Here is a 27486-nt window from a genome sequence, read left to right as displayed (position 1 = left end):
TGCATCGAAGTCTTTCGATGAGTGACCGAATCGTCGATGCCAAAAGCTGAAGGTAATGAAATGAAATCAAGGAAAGCCCCACCAGCGCATACACGTTTACATTTAGCGTCCTCCACATGCCAACAGCTTAAAAGCCTGTTCCAGAGTGTATTGAAACTAGCGCTTAACCCTTCGGGGTGTATGACGGATACAATCGATAAAACTGAAGCTTTTTGGCCAATAAATGGAGCTGACAGAAATTCACACAAAAAAATCATAATTCGTAATTTAACATCAAATCATATCTTTTTTAGAAATAGAATACAATAGCACGAATGCTAGTTTCATTCAGACGAATGAATCGTAAGCAAGGGTTATGGTGAGGCAAGAAAGCAAAAACTATAATCTATACCGTGGTCAGCCCCCACGAAACGCACCACAGATCGCATACGATCGCGCAACTTACATCGGTTGGTTCAGTCGGTTGGTTGAACTCGACACGTTCGGAAGTAAGTCTCGCGGGCGTGGTGGAACCGTCCAGCGCACAGTCGGATATACGTTTTAGGTTCAGCTTCAGCTCCCCCAGTCCTTCAGTGATTGCTTTGCGTATGCGTACAAGAGCCGGTTAGCGGTTTCTTTCGTTGTTGTGCTGTGGCCCAAGCGTGTGCCCTTTTTGCCTCCGTCATCGTCCGGTAGGCGAGTGCGTCTGTTTGTATGTGGTGGTGCACGAGGGTGAAGGTGGTGTGTTTAGTTTTCAGTTTGTTGTTTTTTGCAGCTCGCAATCCCGTTACGGATGTTAAAATTTCGGTCGCGGTCCAAGCGGTCTCCGGATCGCTCCGGTCTAGGCTGAGGAAAGAAAGTAACGGTGCCACCGATGATGATCAGTTCGCTTGTCATATTGCAAACGATTAGTGTGGGCAAAGAATAGCGTGGAGAGTGTGATATATTTGAATTCGCCTGGAGTGCGAAATATGTATCATTGACATAATTTTCGGGCTGTGTGGAAGCCGTTGTTAGTGAGCAATGACGTGAACGCATTACACCATCGGCACTATCTGACCAATTCTGAGGCGCGCTCCACATCATCATCCATATAGTTCGCATTTTGCATCGCGGATGCTTCAATTCCCCGTATGCTTCTTTTAAACTTCCAATTCACTTTTACTTCCGGTTGTTCGCCAAGTTGCTAAAAAGCTTTCTAATTATTCCTCCTGCTTTTTTCCTTCTCGCCTTATACCGTAATCTTTTTTAACCAATATTGTTTTCGTTATTACTTGTAATCGCAGCTTTCGGTCGATATTGCTTTCGTGAGTCCGCGTGCCGAGTTCGCCTGGGTTGCAAAATAAAAAAATCCCCAAATTTTGAGTGTTCAGTTCAGTTTAGCAAACAAACGCACCTACGCGTGGCCTCCACTTCTGAGGTGAGGATCAAGTGCGATCGTGGTTATACGTGCGTGTTTCTGTGATTGTTGTGCGAAAACTGTGGTGTGTTGACATCATCCGACACCGACCAGCACCACGTTGGGCTTTCGGCGCTCGACAGAAGTGCAACACGATTTAACGATCTGCAAGCGTCTAGTATTGCCATCGGCCATATCGGATCACTAGTACCAGGCGACGAGAAAACCCCAAAAGGAACAACTCATCATGTTTCTCGGAAGGCGCAACTTTAAGCTGTGTAAGTGCTTTCAAAAAATGTATCGTAACGTAATATGAATCATCTCGCTCTTGTACGGAATCCTTTCCAATTTCGATTTGATGCAAAAAAACTATATATGACCCGTTTCGGAGGAGGGAAATTTTCTCTTTTCACAAGCAGTAGCAATAAAAAAGCAAATACATTTCCCCGATGCAGTGCGCATCGGCGTGTGGTATCAATTCTATTTTTTCGGTGCCCCATACATTCACTCTCTTTTCTATATCTGCACGACAATGTCGTGCTGCATGCGAATTGGTTGCGTGGTTCGGAGTTGCTAACCGACGCATGAAAACCGATTCCGGCGCAAACTTGAGTATAGCAAATTAAGGTAGAAAACAAAAACAACAACAGAAAACGGAACGTAGCCTCCGCTTGGACCGAGAAATCGATCAGTTTCACTGTCAGTAGGTCACATGCCGTGCTAAGATCCTTGGTTTCGCGAACCACGCACAGAGGAAAACACTACGGCGTCTACTAATCCAAAAACGCAACCGAAAACTTCCACCGCGCAGGCATGACGGATTGAATCGCTTCGGGCGCGTGCACTGGGATGTGAAGCGATAATTGATCTTGCTTACATTTAGGGTTTTGGTTGATGTTGAAGGTTTTAGCTCCGCTAAAATAAATACACACCCTCTGGCTCTGCGAAATTTTTGCCACATGAGCGTGCAGATGCGCAAATGAATTCCTTTCGGGTAACGTGCTGTTAATTAGCAGTAACTGTACCAGCTTGCTTACAGAACTTTTGCTTCTGTTAATACGCTACATGTTAGAAAAAGCTAGAAAATTGTGTTGAAAACATCATGTTGTTCAAAATTAAACCGTTAATTGTGTAACTTGAAGCTTAATAAACCCGGTAAACTGTTTTAATGGTTTTAAAATAAAAATATATAAATGGTTTACATACGTAGTATTGAATAAAACAATTGTTAAAAAAAAATCGTTATAAAAATAAAAACCATTCAAAGGGAAAATGAATTATGTAATGATAATGTGAAACTTTTGATGTATCCAACTGGAATTTTTTCACTAAACTACTAAACTAAACGTCAGCAATGATTTTGTTGTCAAAAATAACTTTAATTTTATTATTTACCCCAACTTATGTTTACAATAAACCAACATATTGGTGATTAATTGAACAATAACTGGCCAATGTTCTTGTGCCTGTGCTGAAAATATTAAATAATAACTACTATATTAACTATTATTGCGTAGCTCGACATTCGATCAGGTTAATTGATTTTGGAGCAATTATTTCAACTGCCCATCAACTTCCTCATTGTCACAGGCGCAATGTTTTATTACACCGTTTCTTATGGTAAATGTAAAGGTGATTGTTAACAATGAAGTCCAAACATGACCCTCAACGGTCTCCTTAGAAATACTAGTATTGCCATCGGCCATATCGGATCACTAGTACCAGGCGACGAGAAAACCCCAAAAGGAACAACTCATCATGTTTCTCGGAAGGCGCAACTTTAAGCTGTGTAAGTGCTTTCAAAAAATGTATCGTAACGTAATATGAATCATCTCGCTCTTGTACGGAATCCTTTCCAATTTCGATTTGATGCAAAAAAACTATATATGACCCGTTTCGGAGGAGGGAAATTTTCTCTTTTCACAAGCAGTAGCAATAAAAAAGCAAATACATTTCCCCGATGCAGTGCGCATCGGCGTGTGGTATCAATTCTATTTTTTCGGTGCCCCATACATTCACTCTCTTTTCTATATCTGCACGACAATGTCGTGCTGCATGCGAATTGGTTGCGTGGTTCGGAGTTGCTAACCGACGCATGAAAACCGATTCCGGCGCAAACTTGAGTATAGCAAATTAAGGTAGAAAACAAAAACAACAACAGAAAACGGAACGTAGCCTCCGCTTGGACCGAGAAATCGATCAGTTTCACTGTCAGTAGGTCACATGCCGTGCTAAGATCCTTGGTTTCGCGAACCACGCACAGAGGAAAACACTACGGCGTCTACTAATCCAAAAACGCAACCGAAAACTTCCACCGCGCAGGCATGACGGATTGAATCGCTTCGGGCGCGTGCACTGGGATGTGAAGCGATAATTGATCCTGCTTACATTTAGGGTTTTGGTTGATGTTGAAGGTTTTAGCTCCGCTAAAATAAATACACACCCTCTGGCTCTGCGAAATTTTTGCCACATGAGCGTGCAGATGCGCAAATGAATTCCTTTCGGGTAACGTGCTGTTAATTAGCAGTAACTGTACCAGCTTGCTTACAGAACTTTTGCTTCTGTTAATACGCTACATGTTAGAAAAAGCTAGAAAATTGTGTTGAAAACATCATGTTGTTCAAAATTAAACCGTTAATTGTGTAACTTGAAGCTTAATAAACCCGGTAAACTGTTTTAATGGTTTTAAAATAAAAATATATAAATGGTTTACATACGTAGTATTGAATAAAACAATTGTTAAAAAAAAATCGTTATAAAAATAAAAACCATTCAAAGGGAAAATGAATTATGTAATGATAATGTGAAACTTTTGATGTATCCAACTGGAATTTTTTCACTAAACTACTAAACTAAACGTCAGCAATGATTTTGTTGTCAAAAATAACTTTAATTTTATTATTTACCCCAACTTATGTTTACAATAAACCAACATATTGGTGATTAATTGAACAATAACTGGCCAATGTTCTTGTGCCTGTGCTGAAAATATTAAATAATAACTACTATATTAACTATTATTGCGTAGCTCGACATTCGATCAGGTTAATTGATTTTGGAGCAATTATTTCAACTGCCCATCAACTTCCTCATTGTCACAGGCGCAATGTTTTATTACACCGTTTCTTATGGTAAATGTAAAGGTGATTGTTAACAATGAAGTCCAAACATGACCCTCAACGGTCTCCTTAGAAATAAAAGACGAAAAAAATGCTCGTCCATGATTTCTCGACACATAAGGTAGTGTAAATTTCAAAGTACTCCTCAAAATGTGAATGTTTTATTTTGTTGTCTATGCGAAGTGCGTTCCTAATGACCGAGTGCTGGTAATTGTGGCGGGGAAGTAAACAAGACTAGAAATACTCCACAACCTTCATTGACTTATCGGTGTGGATGCGTGACTTCGTTACCAAATGATCAATGCTAGGTCGGTTGATGTTGCTACAACGTGCTGTAGTGTTTTTGCGTCTGCTTCAATGTCAATAGTACCAAATGGAATCTAGGCGAAATGAATTGAATGAAATCACCTATTGCTTTCATCCATATGCACTTCAACCACGATAGCCGGTTGAAAATGTTTACACAATGCAATATGCAATATGTATGCAAACATCTAAATTCGTTTTATTGCACTTACGGCTCGCGATCACTAGCAAGTACAGACTTATGAAGTTGGACAGCACTGGCCATAAGCGCCGCGATGTATGCAACCCGAGAAGCGTGTACGTTTTGATTTGAATGGTGGCGGTTTTTAGAGTTAGCTCTATTGCACCACAAACTTTTTTGTTTTGTATTCATACTTATCTATTTATGAAATTGTTTACTATAGATTGTGGATATTGACTATATTTGCCAAAATATTTATTATATTCACCTTTATATTATATTCACCTTTAAAGTAATAATAATGTATTTGTTTATATGATCGAATAAAGGTATCATTCGTATTAGGCCCAGCATAGAACAATTATTAATATACTGGCATGTACAACGGTGTATGGAAAGAGTTTAGAAACAATAATTTTAACTTTTTAAACATCGTACGACTTATAATTCTAGTACTCTCCAACGCTTGGTGATCACGTTTTCACGCACTTCCATTAAGAATCATTATTGTAAGGTCAGTATTAGCGTGCTGATTGAGTTGTATGTGGTGATGCACAGTAACCAACCCACCAAACCGCATTCGGTATGCAAAGGGGTACTTTGACCAATCGTAAAAGGTTGCGCGCGCAGCCTGTATGCAGAATATGACCTTCGATTATGACTAGACGGGCGTACTGCGTGCGAATCCTTGTAAGCACAATGAACCATTGAAAGACATTGTGCCTATAATACCCGAGCATCACAATAGTTTCACCTTTTCATTCAAACTACGCCTTTTTCGATTTTTGCGTTGTAATAATGCTTTACTGTTGGTGTATCCGATCTACATGGTGCTGTAAAATAAGAGTTCGAAGAAAACCAAAGTATGTCACTGTGGGGTTGCGAAATGAACGCGATCAAACAATTACTATAGAAGTTACTTTTCCAAGGCCTGCATTTTACCAATAGAATAACATTCCAATATAAATTAAGAGTCATTCTAAATCATGTCTAAATTTACAAACACAAAAACAACTTCAGTTCCTTCTAGATTGCTCTTGAATTATATTTGCTTCCAAAGAACTTCTTCATCGAATAATAACACGCCGTCAACACTCGAAAAGGTTCTTGCCGAAATTCGAAAAAGCTTCGTCATTTTCTATACGGCTATGGTCGTACCGTACGTCTTCAATTATTGGTTAATGGAGAAAAAAAAACTCGCATTAACGCATCAATAACAGATTCTATTTGTATTGGTATTCGTTAAATTCCGCATCGCAAGATGTGTTGCCCGCCGTTGATTCATAATGCTAGCTTTCTGCCCAGCCCAGTTCCAGGAAGCTCTGTTCCTCACGCAAATCGTTGTCCAGTGACGTGTAACAGCGATGGTGATTGCTACCCTTAAAGTGGTTTGAACGTTTGCGTCCGGTTCAGTAACGCACCCGCCGCACGAAGGATCTACGACTTTTTCCTACTACGCCTCTAAACCAATTGAATTATATCACCGCTAGAAAACATGTTTTCCCAGTGATAGCAATTAAAACCCCCTTGCCCATGCCACTTTCTGGCGCTGTCGCCTCGGTGCCACTCGCTATCGATCCTTATTATACACAATTGTTAGAAGGTCAGAAGAAACGAGTCACCTTTCAGCTATCTACAACGATACATATCGTTGCTGTGCTACGGGAGGCTGAGTACGACTCACTCCAATGCATGTGTTTTTATCAGTCAGAACAACATTTGAGATAATTAGCATAATCGTAGTCTACAAAAAAACGGTTATCAAGCTGGACGATCGAAGGCAGTGCTGGTTCAAGCGGTTGCGGTTGTTTGATTGTTTTCTGGTTTTTAGCTCTATTCCACGGTTGAGCAATATGCTCAGCACAGCAGCTCGTGTCTACGATTATAGCGAATCGACAGCGACGTGATGCTCTCTCAGGCTCCCTGATCGTCCGGAACTAACAGCACCGAAATTTTCATTCTGTAACTGATGTGAATTTTCCCAACCTCATCACACCACCACTCCACCACACACCATTGATCCCGCCGGCAGCGTAATTAAAAAATAGTTTGCTAACACAACATGGTCGACTGTGCGAGATAAGATGCAAAATCCGATCGTATCAGCATCGCAAAATGCACATCACGTTGATCCCGGATGATTGCACCTCTGTAAATTGGAACGATACCAGAGCAAATCAATGCGGTTGTGTTAGCAGTGTATACTCATACTTGAAAAAGAATCTTAGCTCATTTCTCATCGTTAGCGAGAATCATTTACTATCCACCGCACCATTCTCCGTTTCGTTATTAATGAACATCGAAATCCGCATCGGAGAGACACACTCGTACCCGATGACCGCACGTGGATCAAATATTACGTGATGAAGCGTAAATAATTGGCTAATTGTGAAAAGTGATAAATCTTTTCCCTATAATTTACACCTAATGATGTGAATCATTTTCTTTGCGTGTTACACTTACTTACGATCTGTATGAGACGTTTGTATTTTAACGACCTTGGCTAAATGTAATTTGGTTTGTGTGATAGCATTTATTCTTCAACATAAAAAAAACTTTTCAACTTACAGGGTTTCTCAAGCCAGCTCAACATCGTAACACTATTTTTCGAACACGTTAAACGATTGTCAACATCGTACATACAATTCGAATCCGTAAACTCTTTTCGATTTGGTAACACTAGGTTTTGAACGCGTAAAATCCCAACTTGAATCTGGAAAATGTATAATGGGTGACAAGACAGCCAACATACATTTTCCAGATTCGAGTTGGGATTTTACGCGTTCAAAACCTAGTGTTACCAAATCGAAAAGAGTTTACGGATTCGAATTGTATGTACGATGTTGACAATCGTTTAACGTGTTCGAAAAATAGTGTTACGATGTTGAGCTGGCTTGATAAACCCTGTAAATACACAATGCCATTCTTTGAAAAAACGGTTAAACTCGTAGTGATAGAACATAATGCTATCAATACGTAAACGTAAACGTATCAAATCAGGAAATACCAATCCGGTTGACAAGAGCAACCTTTTCGTTAATGGTTAGATAGAATCAAGATGAATATTAAGCATGTTTACCGAAACCGATCTCGTCACAAAACACATATTGGTTGAAGCTTCTTGCATTTCCACTATGCAAAACACAGAATTTTAGGTAAATCGCGTTGCCGGGTGTTAAGAATTGAACCAAAAGATTAAATATTTTACGAATAAATAAATGAAGAGAACTCAGTATTGATAATGCTACCATCGGAAGCGTTTGCCAATGGATTTCCCAAAAATAAACAATCTAGTGTTTTGAGGTACATTTCAAGCCGCGTTCGTTCTTGCTGTTCTCCATTTGTTTGTGTAGTTTTCGTATTTCATCGTTCCGTTCTGTGGTGATTAATTTTCTGGACTTTAGCTGCCACCGTTTTGGTTACCTCTAATTTTGTCTACTCAGCATACCCGAGGTTTGTGGCGAAAAAGATGAGACCATGAAATGGTGACGAGCTAAACCGATGGACAAAGTTATGTTGATCGTTTTGCGTCAGCAGTTTATACCAATGTTGTTCGTGCTGTTTTGCCAACGTTGGTTCGTCCCTGCTAATAATACAAAGCTCGCCGAGCTTATGATTATTTTTGCTGACACCGGCAATATCTGTGTGCTTCCGAATGAGAGGAAAGAAAAACAAAGAAAGAGAAGACCTTCGCTGTCCTTGCCCACCGCTCGTGGTCCCTTTCTAAGATGAGTGCATCTTTCAACCTCAATCAGCCGCTTGACCAGTGTGAGCGTGACACCCGATGTCCGACGACCTTAAGATGGATAGAGGCCAATGGTGATTAGAAACTGAATTTGAAGTAGCTTACCGATTTTGACATGCCTTCAGCAGTGATCCAATGTCTCGTTCCATGGAAGCGATGGTAATTTGTCATCGAAACAGATCAACCATGGCATAGTGTCCCATGGTTCATTAGCGCGTCTGGTGTTGGCTTTGATCAATGTTTCCGTTGGCGTCTCTGCGTTAGCAAATATATAGGCAGACATTGGCAGAGTGGTTTTATTGTTTTTGACCATGCATATTGAAAAAAGTTTGTTGTTTACTTTCCTATTTAATTCGCACAAACAAACATTGTTTGACGGCAGTTTGTCTTGTTTAAACAGACTTATTTGAAATATTTGTCGATGGTGAAACATATTCAAACGCACTTTAACAGAAAACAAAGATTACTTACAACTAAATTCATTGTACACAAAACGGCAGGGCCGTAAAAAACTAAATAAATTCTCCTATTTGCCGTAACGATCTACGCAGTCATGCCGGACTCAGGCTTTCAACACAGTACCACGCAGCTAGGTAGTCAGTCCTTGGTGCGGGAAGACGGTCCATATGAGACTTGAACCCTCGACAGACATGATATTAAGTCGCACAATTTGACGACTGTACCATGGAACCGCTCTTTGTAAACTTAATAAATAAATAAATAAATCCATTGTTCAGATAAGTGACAATGGCTCCGTCTGAATAGATCAAACGTCAACGATCAGGTCAAGATGAAAGATGAACACGTCAAGATGCATAGCCGAAAGCATCATGCGACAAAAGCGTCTAGCTTTTAAAAATTACTTTTACAATACCGCACTGACGGTAATGGAAATTAAATTCTTCCCGTGACTCTGTTCGCCTGGCGGTTGGGCGAGAATCGCTACACAGTGCGAGGTTCGTCAATTTGAGTTCAAGGTTTGATGTTTTTGCCGTCATGTTTCAACGCCTTTGGCCAGCGAAGAGCATCCACCATCTCTTTACCGCTGTACCGGGTCCAGCGAATGAGAAACACCAGCAGGGTGACAGTATCAATAAAAGTAGAAAAAATGCACGATCAACGTCAGCCCTCAACACTACCACTAACATACGCCATAAATCCAGCTTCTAGAAGCACTAAAGATACAATGGGGCAGTCAGTCCCGGGCATGGAAACATTGCTTAATCGTGCGTTAAAGAAATTAAAGAAAGCGGTACATGAGGCCGCGTGCGGCTTATGTGCAGGCTCAGCACCTCCGGTTCTTCCCGGCTTGCTTACGGTCTGCACCGTACGAAGCGCACAATAGTAAAACACTGTATACCGCCCCATGTAAGTTTCCCTTCCAGCGGCCCCGAGCGGTGCCTTGCAATGGCTGTGGAACATTAAGACGTTTATGGACGGAGAGCGGCTGGGCGGCTGCAGGGAATGGGTAAAATAGAAAAAAAGCCATGAACCAACCGTACTGTCCGTGCGGTTTAAACAGCTCCTAGTTTGGGAAGGTAATTCCTTCGTTTCCTTGGCGTTAGCAATCGCTCTGTGGCTTGTGGTAATGGTTGAAAAGTATTTTGTATTAAAAAAAGCGAAATGTCAGAACTATGAATGCATGAATTACTTCTTTTTGAGGTACTAGGTCAATTTGTAAAGAATAAGACTTTGTGTTGCTCTGCACTTTCGTGCATACTGCCTTGTGAACTCCAAGTGAAGCTTCTTGTTTTATTTTATTTGACATTTTTCTGAAAATTTCGCACTTTTACTTTTATTTTATTATAAAAAATAATATTGTCTTGTTTAATATTTGTTATGTTGAATGTGACAATTTAAACGACATGATCTTTTTTTATAAAATGGATCGTTTCCGAAACAATGGATAGTTTACTGAATTCATTTTCAGTTTCATTACTGAACCATTGACAGACTTACTCCGTTAAACGCAATATTTTGAAACACTATACATCTCTTTTAAAATCATTTCTTTGCAACAGCAGTACAAAAACAGTTGTAACAACGAATACAATATGCGAATATTAGGAGAAGCGAATACACCATTCACCTTACATGTAACAAATTTTACATTGAGAGGTGTAGTACACAATATTATTACTATTGTTATAACAATAGCATTTCGCTGTTTGTAAACACAGATGTCAATAAGAACGTGTCATTAAACTTGTATAGTGTTTTTTAAAAAATGTTACATACTCGTGTTGATAGCAACTGTTTCGGTGCTCTTCCTAAGACTTATCAATCTACACCAATGCGCGCCTATGCTCCGCAAAGCTCAATAAGTAGTGGAGCAGTAGTAATTTGTAGCTCACCACCAGGTCTGCAGCGGCTCACCATCATCCACACAGATGTAAGCGAATAGTTTGCACCAACACACTGACTGCGGCATACTGGTTTAAGCATTCCGAAAGGCTCAAGTCTCTACAGTGCGCCCGCTAAGTCACCGTCGTCGTTATTTGATTTCGCGCGTCTTGGTGATCGCTGCGGCTAGCGATCGAGGTTTGTCGTCGTCGTTGTGGACGACGATCGTCTGGTTGGTGATGGGGAAAACACAGCATGAGTTGGACTTCGAATTGCTTACAAGACGTCCACGGGACCAGTTTTCGAGTGAACGTTGAAGCGCGCACACGCAACGTGCTGTGGTTCGTGCGTTGCGGTTTTTTTTGTTTCTGTCGTTTTGTTTGTTTCGTTTGTGATTTACAAAATAACATTCACACCTTTTTCCCACCACATTTCTACTGGTACCTTCATACGTAACCGATTTAATCTAGTGTTGTTGATTTTTTGTTTAGTTTAACAGTATGATTTTGTGTACTTTCGTATGAGTTATTTGTTCACTGTTTCATGCTTTGCTCTCCCAGGCTCGTTCGAATCAGTCCCATAGCAATTTTATTTCACTTGAGCACGTTTAGTGTTTTTTTTCTTAAATCATACATACTCTCGTTCATGGTGCGAGTATCAACGGACAAACGAGTGCAGCAATGAGAACGTGGTGAATTGGGCGAACTGGAAAGGAACGTGTGACACAGCCGTTTTTTTGTGAGAGGGCTGTACAAAAATCTTTTGCAATTGCCACCCTTATGTGTCAAGATGAATATTTAGTGTGTGCGTTTGTGAGCATGTGTGATTATATGTGTTTGCGTGTGTGTGTGCGTGTGTGTGTGCGTGTGTGTCGATGGGAAAGGGTAGATAATCGGCCTCAATATCCAAAATCCGGCAGAATAGGAAAACACATTACAAAAAATGTGACCGTTAAATAAATCCAATCTCCGAATACTACTCTTTCTGTGGTCGCTGCTGCTAAAAGTGGAATTTTGCTAAAGTTGAAGTGTACGTTGTGCAACGAGTTTACCAGTGCTGAGAAACGGTCGAACACAAACGTACTTACACCGATTGGTTGTACATTTCGCTCAGAGCTACTGTTTCCTGAACACGGGCGTAGCAAAACAGCTCGCTTGTGGGGTTGATAAATATTTAACCAGTGCAACGGGGTGTTGTGCACACCCTATGTGAATGTGTAGGATCAGTGGTGCAAGTGGCGAAAACATGTCCGTCCCGGTTGCCCAATAACGTGTCCGCGTATGCTTTTTTGTATTGTCTTATATTATTATACTCTGCATTGTGAATGCAAGCCAGGAGCAGTGATTTTTTTTATTTTCTGTTCAGAGGATTCGTTCGTTTTTCTTCATTTATCGATCAGACTTGTACGTGAATGTGTGAATATGTTTCTGGTAATGTGTGTACTACCATTCGAGTTCAGAGTACCTTTCAAAGCTGGGAAGCACTGCCACCTGTGAACCTGAGAGAAGGGGAATATCACGTTAAGAACTGTCTCGAACGATTGCAAGCGGGCTAGAAACTAGTTTTACGAGATGCAAGATTGCTGTATGCAATTTCTAGCCGTCAGTGTAGTGAAGTAATATTACCTATACACCTCTGTGGAATGATCCCGTGACTCGCGTAACGATTCGCTTCGAGCTGGATCCGAACGCTTGGCTCGTTTACGACCTTGCATTTGACCAACCGCATACGACATATGAAGAGGAAGGACCGGAAGGAGTATCTGTGCACGGTTGGAAAGCCTTCCACATGCCACAAAGATTAACTGACTGCTCGTCCATGTCCCCGTCACCGATTCGAACGTTGGAGAGACGAGATTTGGGTCGTGTATGACAACAGCAACAAAAGACTCGCACGATACGGCAAGCGACGAACGTGGCCTCTCTCCCAATTTGTGGCCCATTAACATTGAAGTGTTTGATGAATGCTTCACTTTTCATGGAGCGTCATTGCGCAAACTCGTCTGTTGATTGAATTTGGATAAAGTAGACCGTCGTAAGCTGTTTTATCTGCGCCTCGCTCGATTGCACAGAAGCAAATGTAAAATGCTTTATAACAGTACAATTCTGCCACAGGCGAGATTGCAGCGCTTTTCAAACGTTAAATAATCGTGAGAAAAATTTAAACTACAGTTTATGTGTCACGTTGTGGCCGTTTACTGGCAGGAAAGTTTACGATTGGTCTTGGTGTGACGGAAATGAATATTTTAAGCCATTGGAAGGTTTCCCTTTTCATTCGATTAAAGGCGGATGTTTGTGGAAGAAATGGCTTGGGTCTTTACAAACATCCGTGTCTATATACATTATCCGTTTCGCTGACTTTCTTTTGTTGTTTTCTTTGTTGCAATGCCGGTTATTTGTCGGACCAATGGAGCAGGGGTTCACATTGTTCGGACTTTACAGTGAAGTCAATTGATGTCACGGGAGTGCAGGGCTGTTGCGAATGGGCTTCCCAGTTAGAGTACAACCCAGGGACCCAGGGGAAGTGCAATAATAATGCAAAAAAAGCAATTTCCAACAGTATCAACTAAGGCACGTTTCAAACCGTTTCGTTTCCATCCATATGCTGGTGCTATTTACAGCCCGTGCCCCATCGAACCTCACGATTGACGGTGCCTAGTATTATAATCCTTGTTGGGAAAGAGGTAGAGGAGGAGGGGAGGGGGAGGAGAGTTACCCGTGGGTCGACTACAATTAAGTAACTTGTTCTAAGCGACGCAAGAGCAATGGTTTATATAGCCGGCAATTAACTCCCTTCCCGCCACGGCACGTCTCTACCCCAATGGAGCGTTTGCTAGATAGTTTGTCAGCATCCTCCACACGTCAAGGTTCACCCTGAATGCACAGGACATAGCGTCGTTGTTTGATACTAAATGATAATGACATCGTGAGTGCAGGAGGCTGAGAGAGGGTAGGGTTTCAAACTGGACTAAGCTAACCTCCTAACGCCGTTGTGGGCAAGAAACAATTTTGTCTAAGGCCACTGAGCACGAGTAGTGCCACTCTGCTCTTGACGCAGCTTAATTTAGTTTCGTGCATTGGTGACCCTAGGTTGTGACCTCAAAACATAAAAACCTGCCCCTTGGTAGGGCATTTGAAAAGTGTTTTACCTTCAAAACCACCCGTCACTGTTTTCAGATGCTTTTTTCCAGATAAGCACCGCCTTTTTCGAAGGATAATTACGCTCTGCGTATGATAGTAGACGTTTGTTTGAAAACTTAAATCATTCTGCTGTTAATAAGCATTGCGATCCATAAGCCTGCAAATTTTTCTCTTCGTAGCAGATTGAAGAAGCGTTTTCACTTTGTCAAAACAAAACAAATATCTCGAGCTGTATGCACTGTTCGAGGGGTAAGATAGAAAGGCCACTCAGACTGCAGCAGTAGCAGTTGTAACAACATAAAAAACGCTATACGATGCATCTACGCCGAACGTTACCTTTGGTTGGGTGATTTTTATGCTTTCTTCAAAGCAAAAATCCTACCTACATCACCCCTGTGCGCTGGCCGACTCATCCATCGATCGATAAGCAAAACGGAGTGTGATTTGTTCACTGAGCGATCGAAAGCAAGCGTATCTGTGGGCTGTTCGCGAGCAAAAAGCGCACTGTTAGCCTAGATATAATTAATAGAAAGCAAAGTGTAGTGATATGATGGCTATCACCTAGCGCAGACGAGGCGGCTGGCGGACGAGTGCTCTAATTAAATGCAAACGATGCAAACGAGTCGTTTTGTAGCCGCGTTCCAAGACTTACAGCAATGCAGGTGGTTTATGGATCAGCATGAAAACAACCATTACCATCCGTTGCCAGGGTGCCACACGGAGAGCGGTGTTTTGGATGATCTCACTCTTGGTGAAATTCGCTCCTCCCGCTGTTATCGTTACATTGCATAGAAAGTGCTTCATGCTTCGGTACAGTCTTGCCGTATTTTTTGTTGTTGTTGGTTAAATTACACCGATACGCAACGAACAGAAGAAGTAGCAGTAGATTGTTGATGGTCACCTGTGCGAAAACTGCTCAAGAAATTCCATTCCGAGTGATTCGGTTTCAGCAGACAGAATGTCCCAATCGCGGTGTCTAATGAACGGCGATGGCAATGGAACCATTGGTGGGATTCTTTCGATTCGAATAGATCATTCAATGGACCGATTGGTCAATACGCAGGTCGATTGCTAGTTTGATCTGAACGAGAAGTGTTTCTAACGCAATAGGAACTGTTCGGGTGACTGGCCTCACTAGACGCAGCCTCAACGGACGGTGTGGACTTGTGACATTTGTGCCACAACACTAGTGAACAGAACAGCGATAGACGCACACAGATACACAGATCACATAAACCAAATAACACACGCACATATACACCATGAGCGAACAAGTTTTTTCGCCGAAACCGGTGCGTGGCTGCGTTCAAATTACAACATCACACAGATGGTGGCACATTTGGATGATGGTTGATTTGATTCCGCTCCATCGTCATCATCATCTGGTCGATGATTTTGACTCGATGATTTTTCGCAACCCCAAAAAGCGCCCAAATGTTTGAGTGCCATTCGTTCGTTCGTCTATCTCGTAACGCCACGAGATATTGGCACGCTGCTGGCGAACGCATGCGGAGGATGTAGCGCGTCTTGAGAGGAGAAAACATGTCGCTGTGACCTTCGTTCAAAACCCACCACCACCACCACATAGCAGTTCTTGGCCGGGCTTGAAGCAATGAGTTCGTCTATTAGTCAATCGACATTTGAGCCGAACCACGAGAGCAGCGCCGTTTGAACAACTTGCGATCTCGACGCATGCTTCAAAATAAGGTGAAAACCGAAGGTGAAAATAGTAGCCCCATGCACTACCGAAGCAGCAGACCACTCTTTAGCACGTGCCAGACGTTTGGAATGAGAGAACTGGTGACGATTGCTGTTTGATATTGCGCACTGCGTCAAAAAGGCGTAATGTAGTAATCAATACACTAGACGTTGGCAAATGAAATGGCGAGCGACGAATGCATCGTCCGTTCGATGTCAACGGTGTGCCTGAGATGATACTCACTAGTCCCATACTCTAACAACATCTTTGGTAGCCGTCCGCTACTGTTACGAGCATTTGTGTGTCTTTTTTCTGCGTTATGCCTGAAACATGTCAAACGACACGTTTTAGAATTGAGCCTGCAGTTTGTGGGCTCACGTTACCACACTCGAAACGTTTCATACGGTTTTGGGGTCTTCTTCATCGCATAAGAACAACAGCAAGAGCACATGGTGTACAATGAGTGCGTTATGGGCACGGTGATACGGTGCAAGCGGTAACGTAAACGACGTTCCAGTGCACATGGCCTATTGCTGCTGCATGGTTGCTACATACTCGGCCATGTATTGCATAATGCCGTTCGTTCGTTCGCCCAACACTGAAACCCTTGAATTGCCGCCATACGCAGACCCCGAACGTGTGCTTGAAGGCGAACGGCAAATTCCGCCCGTCCCGAACGGGCCGGGTTTTCGATAGGATATTTCTTCTTCAGTTTAGCAATCGTTAGGACCCCGTTTACCGGTGGTATCATTTTGCGCCAACCAGTTTTATTTTTCTATGACGATGGCGATCGCAAACGTGACATTTGCACGAGGACCTGCTTCATGCGGCTGTTGCAATTCGGTTGCGCTACCATGCTCGTTCGATATCGCATGGTGTGGCGTGGAGTGGCCTAACGTAGTTTATGCAAAAAGGCTTCGGAAGCTTAACTTTGGCAAGATAATGCGAAGATGATGCTAATCTTATACACAAACAACAATAACAAAATATGAACCAGTCTGATAACACAAAAACGACAAGACAATCCCTGAACGACCTTCTTCCTTCACACAGCACTCCAAAACGGCTGACTTCCGCGTTCTACCAGTGTTACCTTTCGAACGTATAAACAAACACGAACAGTATGGGCATGGTACGGCTGTGGACGATCGAGTTCGAGAACTGGTTTCCGTCGGCGAAGGGTATCACTTTTCCGGGCAGCCTGCCTTCAAGCGATCGCCGTATGAACAAGGCGAACTTCGTAGCCAATGATCGACTCATTACACTGGTCGTCCGTGAGATAAAATGGCCGCAAACCCTTAACAAAAAAGGATTATGGTAGCCATGCAGCTCAAATCTGCATTAAAATTAAGCTAATTTGAATGTTTAGGTGTCGGTTTCTGGTTGATAAGAGGGCAAAGATTTTAAGAGTTTTTTTAAGGTAAATACGTATGCCACGGGATCGAAGAAGTAACTAAAGTGATCATCAAAACGATCATCGGAACAAATGGGATATGCGCAAATGATGAAAACAAAACATACCCCAAAACCAAACCGGACATAAATGCAAGGTCGTGCCACGCTATCGAATCGCGAGAGAGTGAACGGATCGTACACAGGCTCGTGTATATCGTGTAAACAAAGAAGACTTACACCATCCCTCCTCGAAAGTGATCACCAAGGAGAGTGTAGACGTGTAGTGAACAATGAACCCCAGTAAACGAATAACTCACGATACGCAAAGAGTAAAACTTGTACCAGGGACTCCATTTTCCACCGTTCCATTCGCATGGTGGAGTGAACGAAGCAGATCACCTTGGTCGTAAAAGATTGTAATAAGTGTAGCTAAGATATTCGTGGCACGGCTTTTCTTCCATTCATGTGTGGCTCTATATTTTTTCCGTTAAAATAGCGATAGTGTTTAGAAATTGCGGAAAAATTTCCCGCACATACCTCAACTCGCCGGAATAGATCTACAAATATCGGTCCATCTACAGCACGACGGAACAAACATAAAAAATGTACGGCAGAAGCAATCGGTTATGTGCTAAACTGTCCAGCGCTTTTCTTCGAAAGTGGTGTAAGTATGATGCGTTTAGAAAGCTTAAAAAACCATCAAATATTGAGCTTGGTAGCTTAAAACTGTACAATTTCAATAAAGCATTTGTGGGAAACGAGTGATGCCAATCTAGTATTTAGGAGCTTAGTATGAAATTTTCTTGATGGAATACTATGCAATCAAATTAATAGTATAATTCGAAAAAAAACCATTACTAACTATAAAGTTTAAAAAAATCCATTAGGAAGCAATTAGATGCTTATCATGCAAGGGTTTAAATGATATAGAGTGAAAGTATTTCACTTTCCGTACGAGTTTATTTCCTCTTGCGGTGTCATTTGAAGCTTAGTAAGCATTTATCTTACTACAAAGCATAACATTTTCATATGATGAAATTAACATGGTCCTAAACTGGAGTTTCTACTCTGCTACAAGATTATTCACATAGGGCCTGTTTTGCAGCAGCGCTGTAGTTAGTGGATGATGAACATCTACCAGGGAATGTACAATTTTCAATTTTACCAATACTTCTCCACACTGCTTTCCATCGTTCTTTCTCTTTGAGCTATTTTCTGTTTCTTTGTCTGCCGCAAACGATCGAAAGCCACCTGACCAACGCGCAACGCTGCCAACCATCACTATTCCGAGACGGTGGATTTAGCAACCGAAGCAAAATCTGCATGGCTTTCTTCGCGATCGTGAGTGCAGCAGCTATGAGTTGTGACCCATTCGCTGCCCATTGGTGTGCGGTTTGCTATGATCAGCCATGGCTAACGTTGAACCAAACGTGCGGTGGTAGTGGTGTTCATTGATCATTGCTGTATGTGGTACAGCCGCCGTCCGTCCACCTTGAGACGAAAGTTCCTTTCCACACTGTCCCTCGGTCTAGAGCGGCCGGTGTGAGCCATACGTAATGAATCCGGTTCCTTTCCCCATGCCGAAAGCACGTGGCATAGTGTTGGTGATTTGGTGCTGGGTTAATGGAAAGAAATTGCCATTGCGTAAGGGAGTTGGCGAAGTCGTGGGTAGATAGGGGAAAGGCTACGCAGGCAAACGGGCGGAAAACAAAGAAAGCAAAAATATGGCACACATAAAAAAGGTGTGTTTTGTTGTAAAAACACCACGGCAAAAAGCAGTAACCCCGAAATACCATGTTGGCTGCCATGCGCACACTGCAAAGAGCCGAATGCGCACTTGGTTTGTGTACACCTTTTCGGAAACTCAAGGCGACACATTGCGCCCGGTGTTTCGGTGTTGCCTTTGAGTTGTGTTACAAAGACTGCAGTATCGCACATGAGTCGCAGTGCTAAAAGTAATTCATGAGAAAATAGCGCTACGTCCAAGCAGTTCACACGATGCGAAAGCAATCAATGGCAACGAAGATGAGCTTTTGGGGGTGAGAAAACGGTCCATGAGATAGAAATAATTGTGTTACGTTACATCACCAGCTATTTAAATAAACCTTTAGTGTGCTTCAGATAACGTTTACAGATTAAACTTCAATCTGTTTAGGTCGTACTTCCTTTCGTTTTTTTGGACTGTGCTTGCTTTCTATCTCTTGCATTGCTGGTAAATGAAAGACCAAGTAGTATGAATAAAATTGGATTGAAATTTTGATACGTTTCTTTTTTTCCTAAACTTATCCCCTGGGGAAGAAAAAATAGAGAGTTTGTTGAAACTATCAGTTTGGGGCGAAATTGAAAGTGTTAAAAATGGTCCACGAATCATAGTCATTTGTATACACTTGTGCGTACATTTTTGCCCAGAAATTGACTGTTGTTTCATGTAAGGCCATCAACGTAAGGCGCGTAAGAACATATCATCTTCACATAGAGTACAGTCGGCTATACAGACAAGTTTTTTTTCACCCCAACTTAACTCAAAATTCGAATGTATTGAATATGTTTTTATATTTCTCATTGCAAAATTATATGATTTTAAAATCAACAAACACAAACAAACACATTCCAACCATGTTGTGCGATATAAATTGAAACTAAAGCTTCTCGACAGCTTGCGCTGAGACTCGGCGAGACTTTGGAATTTGCATGTTAATAAAACGAATCAGGTTTTTAGCTCGTGACGCTATTTCCTGCTAAACGGTCCCCGCACGTCTGATGATGCACCATAGAACTCGCCAAGATGGTAAGGGTATTTCGGGTCAAAGACCTGTTTTCGTAGGCAATTAAGAAATCGGAGATCGAACCAGGGATAGGGAAGAGAGGTCCGATGACGTTGGAAGAGGAAATCTCATCTCTTCTATTCTACGACGGCTACGTGGTACCCGGGCCCGCAAACGTTGATGCTTCATCCGGTATAATTTGCCCATCTTGCATGCTGTGGTGCTGTGTTTGTGTGAGGGTAGAAACAACCTGAGATGGTGGACCTAGTGTGACTTTCAACGTACGTTTCGAGGTTTAGTGCGATGGCGTTTGAAGGATAATTTTGATGGCCGTTTCAGGGTCACCGACGGAAGCGATATCAATTAGGCAACGAGTAGCAAAGCTACGACGCTTGTTAATGATAGTGACGTCGTTACTCACTGGTATAAGGTTGCTTGCTGGTCGTCTAATGGTACGACAAGATACATTAGCCCGTTTTTTTTCGTCTTTGGCAAATGGTACGAGAAAGTACCATGAAGCAAGAAGTTCAAGGAATGTTCAATTATGCGCAACAACATTTGGTTTAGAACGATCATATGAGGTTGGTTGGTGTTCGTAAATGAAGCGAAAAAGAATTGAGGTAAATTTTCATTGTAGCCTTAACGATCATCTATGAGCAGCGTTTTTTTGTTTTATTTGTTGTATGCTTATGTTAACGTTAATGTTGCGCAGAGATTGTAGGGGAAGATAACTGACTTCAAAATATCGCAATAATTCGGAAATAAAAATTTAGATAACATAATCGATCTTTATGAACGCTGCTGTAACATAAGTTGTGTAAGTTGTTGCCTTCAAACAGAAATTTTACATCGTTTGAGCCATATTTACCAAACTAAATCAAGCATTAGTGTCAACCCCCGTATGCGGTCACATACCGCATAGACGACTCTTTACCGAAACCCGTTCAATGCCCACGTGCTGACACGCTGCTAATGAAGCGACAATGTAAGGACACTCTCGAAACCTAGTTTCGGTGCGCCAAAGGAGAATCGAAGCAGAGCAGAAACTGAAACCGAAATTGAAACCAAAAACCACATGGCACACGTACTCGGTTACACAGGCAAACAAACGCCCTATTGCGCCATCCGCTGCTGGTGAGCTATCGTTTCGGCGTGCGTTTTTCCCACACATACCCGCGCACCGAGGAATTACCTTTGCGTTCGGTCATAAAACAATGCCTATACCGTGCAGAGGGTTTGTTTCTACGCTCGTGGCTTACCCGCGGCCATCTCATTATCCACCTAGAAAAAAAAGCTAAACCGACTCCACCAATCAGTCAGGTGGGAATTTTTCTCAGCTTTTCGCCCGTCGACCACCCCTCAAGACAGCCATCGTTACAACGGCTTCGGGTCATTTGCGAACCACAAAGGCAATACAGCGGAATGGCCGGGCTACCGGGGCGTAGTCACGAGATGGAGTGGGGTGTGAATTAGAGAGGGTGCGGTGGGTGGGTTTTGAGCCGTTGGAAAAAATGTGTTCCACAAACTGCTGCAAAACCGTACCGCCATACCGCCGACATAAGCGCATTGCATCATACCGAACCACCGTAGCAGGTGACCGGCGAGTTCGGGTTAGGTCATCCTCGAAATGCAATTCCAGCCTCTTCATTTGTTAGCTCGCAAAAAGGCCTCGTTAACCAGTGGCCCCTTGTAGTGACCAGTGGCCCCCCAAGCAATCACCTTCGCCACCTCAAGGCATTCCGTCGAACAAGCCAGCGAAAGCTACCACGAGACTGAGAGAGATGCAATCAACACGAACAAAGATGCACATCTCGCGATATTTGCTATTGGAGATTAATTTATTTGCATTTGCTGGCCCGTGCGAGACCTAGTTGCCCTTAGCACCGGCCTCGCGGTGATCTTGACCTTCTAGTGGGCGAGCACTTGCACGACAACTTATCACCGCGGTGGCAGGTCAGCTGTCCGTCTAATCGATAAATCTAAGTTCTGGCATCAATGCCTTCCCATGGCATCAAACTTCTGATGTGTTACATGCTACCGGCACCGGATCACCTCCAGGGGTTTGATCGATCGCATACAGGCCGCAATATTAGAATATTTAGCAATCATTTCCATAACTCAATGGTACCCGCTACAAAGATTGCACTAGATAAACTTCTTATATGTTCAGTGTACTTATTATTTATTTCCTATTTGTTTCCATCCGCAGGGTTCGTGATAGCGTTCGCACTAAGCCTGCTCGTGCTTGGTGCTCTAGTCACATTCGGTTTCACGGCCTTTATCAGGACGATCATTGATCATCAGGTAGCGCTGAGGGTGGGCGGACAGTCTTTTGGCTGGTGGTCGCGGCCTCCAGTCGAGCCAATCATCAGAATCTTCGTCTACAACGTCACGAATGCCGACGAGTTTCTGAACAACGGAACCAAACCCATTCTGGACGAGCTGGGACCATACGTTTATGTGTAAGTCATTAAACCGCAATTACCGATGTGTACATCCAGATATCTTTTTTTCTTCTATTTGTAAAGCACTAACCGACGTCTTTACGTGCGCAATTGTAAGAAGGTTGACTTTTGAAAGAAGTTAGCTTCGCAGTGATATAGATCAGACAACAAAAAACCATTCAGTTCCAGTATTTGTATTAGTATATCAATACTAAAAAATCAAGATCTTCTTAGTTGGTGCAGCAACATTAGTCGATCTAGGCCTGTGTAAGTCACTAATGAGCTTAGCTATTTGTGTCTTGTCAGTGTACTCATAGCAGAATAGTCCATACATCCGTGGCTGTTATTCAAGGTCTTGATATTCAACTTAACTTTTGTTAAAACATTTAACCTGGTGAACGCATATGATTATCATTCATATGCGATATTCAACTTTTATAAGATCTATGAACCAATTGAAAGAAGGTCATTTTCTGTTACGATATCCTGTTCGATTTGCACATCGGCTGATTAGTTCAAGGACTTTAATTGAATGTGCAAAGTTGAGTTAGCAATTAGCATAACCTACATAATACAGTATGCAAAGATGATAGTTTTATTTAATCATTTGGTTTCATGCTTAGAGACATAATTAGAATACAAACTGGGACTGGATGTCATTTTGCTATTTTACTTCCCATCATTTCCTTTCTTCATTGTGTGAGAGTGTTTTTGTTCGTACGTTTCTGTTTATTTTTTCCGCTCTCTTCCTGCAGTCAAACATGGGAAAAGGTCAACATTAAAGAAAACCCGAACGGCACTATCAGCTACAACCAGAAGCGAGTATATATCTTCAACGAGGACCTGTCCGGGGGTCTGGAAGACGATGTAGTCATCGTACCGAACATTCCAATGCTGAGCGCCACGTCGCAGAGTAAACACGCTGCACGGTAAGCACGGAATCTTTGGAAGAGCAGGGGTGTAGCAAACATTCCAAAAAATCCAAGAAAAAAATCTAGCTTTCAATAGCAACGGCGGACTGGTGCCGATTGCTCCACGTGTTAACTAATGCACGGTTACGATGTCTTTTGGGGAACAGGTTTCTACGACTAGCGATGGCGAGCATTATGGACATCCTGAAGATTAAACCGTTCGTTGAGGTGTCGGTTGGCCAATTGCTGTGGGGCTACGAAGACCCGCTACTAAAGCTGGCGAAGGACGTTGTGCCGAAGGAGCAGAAGCTACCGTATGAAGAGTTCGGACTGATGTACGGCAAAAACAGCACCTCGAAGGTGAGTCAACGATCCCACCATCTGTCCCACTGACGAATGGTGAACTGGCGAGCGGTGTAAACACTATCGAACCGATCGAGTGCGATCGTAAGCATTGTGTGACATCTTCATAATAGAAAAAGCAAACGTTAAGCACCCGTCGGGAAGGTATGCGCATACACTAGGGTGCTGTTTAAAATCACGTACTTGCCGTATTAACAACGTGACATTTTACACCTCTTCTATCTGACCGATCCGATGGAAGAGTTCCGCCACTTGTGCCGCCTGAGAGCGTGACGTCAATCGTCTGACATTTGTAAAATGTAAATGAACGATCCTTCTTGGAAGCGGAAGCATAGTACTTCCGCATTCCGGGTTGAAATATGCGACGATAATCCAATTAGCCCATCGTCTGTCGACAAATTGTAATTCTTTATCTGCTGCTTTATTCATATCACCGATCTGTAGGACACTGTGACTGTTTGGACCGGTGTGGACGATATCACCCAGTACGGCATCATTGACAAGTATAATGGCCGATCGCACCAAACTCACTGGCTGTCGGAACAGTGCAACCGGCTGAACGGCACGGACGGGTCGATCTTCCCACCGCGCATTACCAAAAACTCGACACTCCATGTCTACGAGAAGGACCTGTGCCGACTGTTGCCCCTAAGCTTCGAGAAGGAGGTCACCGTTCGTGGAGGAGTGAAGGGATACCGCTTCACACCGTCCCCGGATGTGTTTGCTTCGGTGGACAAGAACCCGAACAATATGTGCTACTGTCCAGCCGGGCCACCGTGCGCACCTCATGGATTGTTCAATGTATCACTCTGCCAGTATGGTACGTATTGCTGCAGATATGCTTTCCATAGAAAGCAAGTTAGATTTGAAAGTTTCGAATCAAACTGAATGTTGTGCTTTCAGTAGCGATGTAGTACTTCTTCATAGCTAGCTTCCTCATCGAAATTAATCGAATTGACTATTTACAGATTCGCCGATTTTGCTCAGTTTCCCGCATTTCTACATGGCTGACCAAACGCTACGTACCGCGGTAGAGGGTATTTCACCGCCCGAAAAAGACAAGCACCAGCTGTTCATTGATGTGCAACCGGTAAGTAACTTCCGTACAACATCGACACAATAACCCACGGCACGGCATACTGAATGCTAATAATTTTCCTATTGTATCACCGAACAGGACATGGGCACTGCCCTGAGGGCACGGGCACGAATCCAGATCAACCTTGCCGTTAGCCAGGTGGTGGACATCAAACAGGTTGCCAACTTCCCTGACATCGTTTTCCCCATCCTGTGGTTCGAGGAGGGTATCGACTCGCTACCGGACGAGATATTGGACCTGATGAAGGTGGCCACGAACATACCGCCCCGAGCGAAGTTCATTCTGACGATCGCACTGTTCGGGCTCGGCGGTTTCCTGTTCGTTGTTGCCGTAATCTGTCTCGTGCGAAAGTCGCACCGGCAGAGTACACTGCATCTGGAAGGTTCAAATTATCTGGCCACGGCGTCAGTCGATCAAGCCAAGAAGAAGGCCAAAATGGATAATGGTATGAGCAGCAAGAGCAACTAGACTCGGTACAGTACCGCTAAGCAGCACTGTCGGTTATAACTTCTTCGCCTGTAAGCCGCAAGGCAAACGATATTCGGTGATGCAACTGGTGTGAAGCAAACCATTAAGAGACTCATCGCGGAAGCAAGCTGTATGATATATGTAGGGCTGATCGCCATTTCGTGGAATACTGAATCGTGTCATGCGTGATAAAGGACATCCGTTGGTCGAAATGAAACACTGATCGCGAAAGCACGATCGTTTATTGGTAACATCCTTCGCTCAACACTCTATCGCTATCGTATCAGGAGGGATTATTTCATGCCACATTCGAAAAAGTATCCCAAAACAGCGTAATGGAAGTGAAGATCATGGAAATTTCTATTCTTTTTTGCCAATTGGTGTGTAAGTAAGTAAAACAGAGTCGCTTGTGGAGATCAAAGTAATAACAACAGAGGTTAAAACAACTATAAAAACTGGGAAACTCGAATACGCCTAGCGTACGGAATAGAAAAAAAGTGCAAATGAACAAAAGTTTTGCATTGTTATATTATTCTATGTGATTTATACAAAAAAGGGGGAAAACATTATGCTAAGACGCATATGCCATCTAAGGTAATGGTTGAGGTCATACGACGAAGAGAGCCTTTTTTGCAATATACAATCGTTTACAACTATTATAGTGGATGGTGTATGTGTCTTAGGTTACGGGCACCTGCTTGCTGCAGCGATCAACGTGCAGGAAAAGGAGATTTTAATCAATGGCATCTATTTTTATCATTATTGCACACATCACACTTTTGCTCAATGCGTACGATTTATTAAGTGCTTGGTGTGTATGTTTAATGCAATTCAAAATTGTTATTTTAATCATAATTTGACCTAACTTTCTACCATAGGAAAAACATGATCCGGAACATTTTCAAATTTTGTTTAAAATTCAAATTAAAATGTGCGCTCAAATTTCTTCTGGAGGTCAAATTCGCTTCCGAAAACAGTTCTTAACCGACCGTGAAAATTAGCCAATCATTTGACAATTAGAGGCAACTCCCTAAAACATACCATACTGCGATCCAGTTTCGGACAATCGCTCAACTTCAAGCCCGGCATTTGATTGCTGGACACATCGGCGTAGTGCTTCAGTTGCCAAATATAAATGAACGATTTGTTTATCCTCTTGCTACTGCTGGCATAGCATCGTCCATTTTTACGATCGTACACCGCACTGTGTGTACTGGTAAAATGTAATATTTTAGCTCGTAAGTGTATAAATAGTACGGTGGCTAAGGTCAGGTGGGGATAACATTTAATTCTTAAACAATAAACAACAAAAAAAACAACAACTACAAAACGGGAAACGGTATGAGCAACAAAACAATAAATGCAAACACACTGTACACGTAAGACTATATATATTAGGGCAGGCAAGCGAACCCGTTACATGTGCGCTATGAGGCGAGTGATGGGTACAGATTGTATCGAATAATTTAGGTTTGATTAGAATGACTCGATGAAACGCAGATATGCCGTGACTCCCGTGGGTGAATAGGTACATTTAGATACTTTTTTCTTCGTAGCACGTTGCTGACGCGTAATATTACAGCGTTACTTTTGTACTATGGAACAAAGTGGACGAAATAAACAATCAATAAAAAACATCTTTCGGTTTCGTTTTATTGCACCAAGTAATCAAAAGGACAGAACATTTGTAAGGTGAGTACTTGCATAGAAAGAAAAACGGCACAGATTCCCCATTTCCGAAGCTTTTGTATTCTAATTCTAACACATAATGGCAGGCTAAAATCCCAAGATGATAGAAAGATCGTTATTTTCATCGTCCATGAGCTACTGTTACAAAACAAACAAAACACATCACTCTACTACTCTAATCCTATTCTATAACGACCCGCAGCGTTTGATAACACGCAGCGCAAACGAAATGTCGTTTCGCGCATATTCATCTTCGTTCGATGCGTCTACAGTTCATTCCGCACATTCATTTGGTGGCAGTGGTCAATGTTGCTGCGCTAAATACGCTACATCGAAGGGGTTCAATATCAATGGCAAATTGTGACGGCGATTGACTAGGTGACTAGCAGCGTGTAGTCTGAATCTAGAGCATAATGGCGCTCGCCGGCTTACGCAACAGTT

General features: G+C 42.5%; 1 protein-coding gene across 5 annotated transcripts; it reads left to right on the top strand.

Moving 5' to 3' along the window:
* The first annotated feature begins 429 nt into the window (after positions 1-429).
* LOC120896720 (scavenger receptor class B member 1) lies at positions 430-26993 on the top strand. 5 transcript variants are annotated; one of them, XM_040301125.1, is made up of 9 exons: positions 430-488; positions 1266-1613; positions 3125-3167; positions 22281-22533; positions 23271-23444; positions 23594-23786; positions 24234-24609; positions 24758-24879; positions 24967-26993. In XM_040301125.1, the coding sequence occupies exons 3-9, from the start codon at positions 3137-3139 to the stop codon at positions 25354-25356; spliced, it is 1539 nt and encodes a 512-aa protein (XP_040157059.1). In that variant the 5' UTR covers positions 430-488; positions 1266-1613; positions 3125-3136; the 3' UTR covers positions 25357-26993. The 5 variants fall into 5 exon arrangements, with proteins under 5 accessions (XP_040157059.1, XP_040157049.1, XP_040157043.1 ...); XM_040301115.1 differs by having other exon boundaries at positions 472-671; XM_040301109.1 differs by having other exon boundaries at positions 472-691.
* Positions 26994-27486: the final 493 nt, after the last annotated feature.

This window comes from Anopheles arabiensis, chromosome 2 (genome assembly GCF_016920715.1).
Source record: "Anopheles arabiensis isolate DONGOLA chromosome 2, AaraD3, whole genome shotgun sequence".
NCBI classification, from domain to species: domain Eukaryota; kingdom Metazoa; phylum Arthropoda; class Insecta; order Diptera; family Culicidae; genus Anopheles; species Anopheles arabiensis.
The sequence above is the reverse complement of the archived record's forward strand: the minus strand, read 5'-3'. Positions and strand labels throughout refer to the sequence as shown.